This window comes from Bombina bombina, chromosome 1 (genome assembly GCF_027579735.1).
Source record: "Bombina bombina isolate aBomBom1 chromosome 1, aBomBom1.pri, whole genome shotgun sequence".
NCBI classification, from domain to species: domain Eukaryota; kingdom Metazoa; phylum Chordata; class Amphibia; order Anura; family Bombinatoridae; genus Bombina; species Bombina bombina.
In genome coordinates, this window is record NC_069499.1 from 1,150,430,901 (window position 1) to 1,150,436,900 (window position 6,000).

At 38.4% G+C, this 6,000-nt stretch overlaps 1 protein-coding gene across 1 annotated transcript in view; it reads left to right on the forward strand.

Moving 5' to 3' along the window:
• Window positions 1–5,529, forward strand: part of LOC128641670 (membrane primary amine oxidase-like) — a 29,575-nt gene extending 24,046 nt beyond the window's left edge. Inside the window, exons 2-4 of the mRNA XM_053694205.1 lie at window positions 2,113–2,398; window positions 3,044–3,173; window positions 5,067–5,529. Of these exons, the coding sequence (XP_053550180.1) occupies window positions 2,113–2,398; window positions 3,044–3,173; window positions 5,067–5,354 (704 nt within the window). The 3' untranslated portion in view covers window positions 5,355–5,529. The remainder of the gene's footprint in view (window positions 1–2,112; window positions 2,399–3,043; window positions 3,174–5,066) is intronic.
• Window positions 5,530–6,000: the final 471 nt, after the last annotated feature.

Consider the following 6,000-nt stretch of genomic DNA (forward strand, 5'->3'; position numbering starts at 1 on the left):
CATCTTTTTTGGTGATTGACAGTTATTTAAGCAAAATATCTGCTTGGATAAATATGTAATGAATATACAAACTGGCCTTTAAAAGTACTTAAAAAATACAACAGTAGTTATGATAGGTTTAGGAATTGTATCCTAGGGGATAAAGTCACATGATACAATCATAATAAAGTATATACTTGTAGTGTTTCTGAATGTATTAAATGCATACATCATATTTTCAGTTGTGTTTTAAGTCACATAGTTGTATAGATTCAGCAATAAATACATATTCTTTGCATGTATGACAGATAGACAAACAGTAAATGTACAAGTATTTAGTGACTAATCCGTTTAAGTATTTTAACCTCTTAAGGACATATGACGGAATTTTTCCGTCATAAAACAGTTGAGCAAACTGAAAGCTGTGTCCTTAAAGGGTTAATGCCTAATGAAGATGTATTGAAGGGAGAAAGGCATATGCTGTTTCACAGTGGTCACATTGTAGTGCACACTGCACTGTGTAGTCTGTGTGAGTCTCAATCACGCGGTGGAGCCAGGAAGAATACCGCATTCCCTCTCAGTCCAGGCCAGGCTGTGCAAGTGAGCTCCGCCTCCACTGTCACCACGTCATGCGCACCCACATACAATCCCATAGGATAGCAATAGCTGGGCCAGCCATTTAAGTCATTAGTAATTGGTTGATTTAGCCACCCAGCCCTGAGTTCAGTAGAGTGGCCCTAGGGACTCAAAATTCTGCTGCCCCTTAAAAATCTGCTGTCCTAGGCACCGGCCTTGTTGGCCTATGCCTTAATACGCCCCTGCATTATGGTTTGATATTAGATCTTACACGACCGTTGGTATACCAACTACTGATGAATTTAGATGTATCATTATTGTGGAAAGGAGAATATATACATATAATAAGTGTATACTATGTGCTAAATTTAATTTAAGTACTACCATTCTGTATATAATCTTGATGGTATTAATATATATATATACAACAGGGGGTTATATACATATATACCACATGAACATCTTTCTTGAATACACATGTGTGTTCAAAACCAATTTCAACTAAATTTAACATTATACTCAACCATTATATTTTCCATGAGCATATTTGAGCTGATATTTGGTTTACTTTGTTACTGAGAATTGAGTCAGGATTCTAGCTCTTAAGCACTACACATCACTATAGTTTAGCATTAGAAAGCAACCTAAATTGGTTATAATTTAGATCACAGTAACTGTTAATCTATACAGGCCAAATTATTATATTTTGTGATCTAGTATACAACCCATTACATTGATCCAGGTACTGGAGTGTATTTTAATTGTGTGTTAATTAACCAAACAATTTTGTTTTTTTATACTTTAAAATTAATAAAGGTTATATTTTAAAATCCTGTTTGGAATTTCTGTTCCTTAGTTAGGGCCTAGAGTGCTTTAATTGCATACTTTGGGAATTTTTGATATTCTCTATATCAATCTTCCTTTGTGTTTATATTTATATTTATACAAGAGCACCATTTCCTCCAGACATTGTGAAAATTCTAGAACTATACATTTCCTGACAATAAGACTATAAGAGGAAAAGCCCAAATAGTGCCACTGTTCACCTGGGGTATTACAACACAATCAGTATATATATGCAGCCACCAATCAGCAGCTAGAACCTATGTTCTCTGCTGCCCCTGAGCTTGCCTAGAAAAAACCTTACAGCAAATGATAACAAGAGAAGGAAGCAAATTAAATAATAGAAGTAAATTGGAAAGTTGTTTAAAATTGTATTCTCTATCTGAATCATGAAATAAACTTTATGGGTTTCATGTCCCTTTAAGTTGCATAAATGTGCTGCAAAAAAAGCGGACAGCTCCACCTACTAGATATTTTAATTAGTGTACTGCTTTCTAAAGCTTTTCAATAGCAGTCACATGACTGAAAAAAAGGTTGTTATTCTGAAACGGCGCAAATTGAACCGGCGTAAACCGAGGGCCACCTGTATATAATTTTATCATATAATATGTGTATAGTTATCTATTTGTAATCATATAATGGTTATACATTTGTAACAGTTTCACCCTGATTTCATTGTCATTAATGTTTTATTTCTTGTTTTTTAATTTGCAGGAACCAATAACTCACTGGTTGCTCATGATATGGAGTTTGAGCCCTTTACTGTTCCATGGAATCCAGAAATGCAAATACAAAGGACAAAGCTCACCAGGAAAACGTTGGACTCTGAAAATGAGGCAGCTTTTGAGTTACATTCCAGCATGCCTCGATACATGCAATTTGCTAGCAATAAGAAGAACAAATGGGGCCATGAGAGGTCCTACAGAATCCAGATGGTCAGCTTTGCTGGGGACTTTCTGCCAGAGGCCAGTTCAGTTCACAACTCAATGAACTGGGCCAAGTGAGTGACTGTTGCTACGGTTCCTTCCATGCTTCTATGACTTCTTGTTTACCTATTCTTCTAGCTTGGCATTTTTTTTAAAGGAGCTACTTATTTAATTTGCATGTGAGTGTTGATTATGGCTGTTTATTCACAAGGCATCAACACCAGTAATGACTGATGAGTGGGTAATAAAAATAGCAAATTGTAGCTATGTTGACTCAACTAAGGCATTTGGTATTACCATACACTTCATTTGAGCTTATGATAACAAACATGTTACTGCCTTATTCTCTGCAAGTACAGCAGATTATCTCTCAAATTAGGTCAAATTATAATGTTTGGGAAAATTTAGGCAATGCATACATTTAAACTGATTTATTATAAGTCCCCTATTAATATATTGCAATACTGATGGGAACATAATACTTTAAGGTACAAAATAGTGTAAAATATGCTAGGGTTGTAAAGCTCTCAGTTTCCCATATACAAATGCAATTAAGAATTCATTGGCTTTTAACTCAGAGATCTGCCCCTTTAATAAACACCTGGTGGTGATTTAACATATCACTGTGATAGTTATACTTTCCATTGGGTGCCGTAACAGTGTAAAGACCTGTGCACAGATTAATGCTCTTTCTCAACGTTCAGTTTGTGTACTTGCAGGTACAAGCTGGCAGTCACAAAGCGCAAAGATGAGGAGCCTCAAAGTAGCAGCATCTACAACCAAAATGACCCCTGGTCCCCAACTGTCAAATTTTCTAGCTTCATCGATAATGAAAGTATCAAAGATCAGGTTAGTATGTGGGTATTTACTGCACCCTGAAGTCTCCGGTTCTTACATACACCAGCATGGGCAGGTTCATCCTCTTTTGTCCTATACGGAGCTAGCTAAATCATCTCCATATCAGCCATAATCCCCCTTATACCCCATTCTTAGGTGCCATTTTCACACAATCCGTCCATTACATCTCACCCAGGGATCTTCCAGTCCGTCACCCCCCCCCATACAGGGAGTGCAGAATTATTAGGCAAGTTGTATTTTTGAGGATTAATTTTATTATTGAACAACAACCATGTTCTCAATGAACCCAAAAAAACTCATTAATATCAAAGCTGAATAGTTTTGGAAGTAGTTTTTAGTTTGTTTTTAGTTATAGCTATTTTAGGGGGATATCTGTGTGTGCAGGTGACTATTACTGTGCATAATTATTAGGCAACTTAACAAAAAACAAATATATACCCATTTCAATTATTTATTTTTACCAGTGAAACCAATATAACATCTCAACATTCACAAATATACATTTCTGACATTCAAAAACAAAACAAAAACAAATCAGTGACCAATATAGCCACCTTTCTTTGCAAGGACACTCAAAAGCCTGCCATCCATGGATTCTGTCAGTGTTTTGATCTGTTCACCATCAACATTGCGTGCAGCAGCAACCACAGCCTCCCAGACACTGTTCAGAGAGGTGTACTGTTTTCCCTCCTTGTAAATCTCACATTTGATGATGGACCACAGGTTCTCAATGGGGTTCAGATCAGGTGAACAAGGAGGCCATGTCATTAGATTTTCTTCTTTTATACCCTTTCTTGCCAGCCACGCTGTGGAGTACTTGTCCTGCATGAAAATCATGCTTTTCTTGAAGGATGCAGACTTCTTCCTGTACCACTGCTTGAAGAAGGTGTCTTCCAGAAACTGGCAGTAGGACTGGGAGTTGAGCTTGACTCCATCCTCAACCCGAAAAGGCCCCACAAGCTCATCTTTGATGATACCAGCCCAAACCAGTACTCCACCTCCACCTTGCTGGTGTCTGAGTCGGACTGGAGCTCTCTGCCCTTTACCAATCCAGCCACGGGCCCATCCATCTGGCCCATCAAGACTCACTCTCATTTCATCAGTCCATAAAACCTTAGAAAAATCAGTCTTGAGACATTTGTTGGCCCAGTCTTGACGTTTCAGCTTGTGTGTCTTGTTCAGTGGTGGTCGTCTTTCAGCCTTTTTTACCTTGGCCATGTCTCTGAGTATTGCACACCTTGTGCTTTTGGGCACTCCAGTGATGTTGCAGCTCTGAAATATGGCCAAACTAGTGGCAAGTGGCATCTTGGCAGCTGCACGCTTGACTTTTCTCAGTTCATGGGCAGTTATTTTGCGCCTTGGTTTTTCCACACGCTTCTTGCTACCCTGTTGACTATTTTGAATGAAACGCTTGATTGTTCGATGATCACGCTTCAGGAGCTTTGCAATTTTAAGAGTGCTGCATCCCTCTGCAAGATATCTCACTATTTTTTACTTTTCTGAGCCTGTCAAGTCCTTCTTTTGACCCATTTTGCCAAAGGAAAGGAAGTTGCCTAATAATTATGCACACCTGATATAGGGTGTTGATGTCATTAGACCACACCCCTTCTCATTACAGAGATGCACATCACCTAATATGCTTAATTGGTAGTAGGCTTTTGAGCCTATACAGCTTGGAGTAAGACAACATGCATAAAGAGGATGATGTGGTCAAAATACTCATTTGCCTAATAATTCTGCACTCCCTGTATGTGATGATATTTAAAATGTCTTGGACAAGCTAACAATGTAAATTTGACCTTCATATTGTGTTTTGAGGAAAAAAGCACCATCTCTAATGTCAGGAGTCTGCTCATTATGTTGTCTTACCCTTTGTGTTTCTAGGATCTGGTAGCCTGGATAACAGCTGGGTTCCTGCACATCCCCCATTCAGAAGATATTCCCAACACGGTTACTGCAGGAAATGGAGTGGGCTTTTACCTTAGACCCTATAATTACTTCAATGAAGACCCTTCAGTTCACTCTCATGATGCTGTTTATTTCCAGCCCCACGATAAATACAACTCATGTAGTGTTAACCCATTGGCATGCCTGGCTAACACTGCCTCATGTTCCCCCGATATACCTCCATTTACCTATAATGGATTTGACAACCATCTTATAGATATTTGATAGATTTGACTCTTCTCTGCAATATGAATTGTGCACTTTCTAAAGGGACAGTAAAGTCAAATGTAATCTTTCAGATAGAACATGCAGTTTTTAACAACTTTCCTATTATCTAATGTGCTTAAAGTGTCAGTAAACATTAAAAATAATGTTATATAATCCTGCACATAGTGCAGAATTATATAACATTATATTAGCGCAATCTTTATAAAACAAAATTTCCCCTTTGAATTTAAAAAAAACCCTGCTGTTTTACAGACCCGCTCTCTGTGATCTGCTGAGCGAGTCTGTTTTTTTCAAACAGCGCATCGGCCAGCTGTATAGTCACAGCCCGGCCCGACCGCGCCATAGCACTAAGTGCAGCTCGCTTCTGCTCTGTCAGACAGCAGGAGCGAGCTGCACTTAGTGCTATCTCGCGGTCGGGCCGGGCTGTGACTATACAGCTGGCCCGATGCGCTGTTTGAAAAAAAAAACAGACTCGCTCAGCAGATCACAGAGAGCGGGTCTGTAAAACAGCAGGTTTTTTTTTAAATTCAAAGGGGAAATTTTGTTTTATAAAGATTGCGCTAATATAATGTTATATAATTCTGCACTATGTGCAGAATTATATAACATTATTTTTAAGGTTTACTGTCCCTTTAATGCTCAT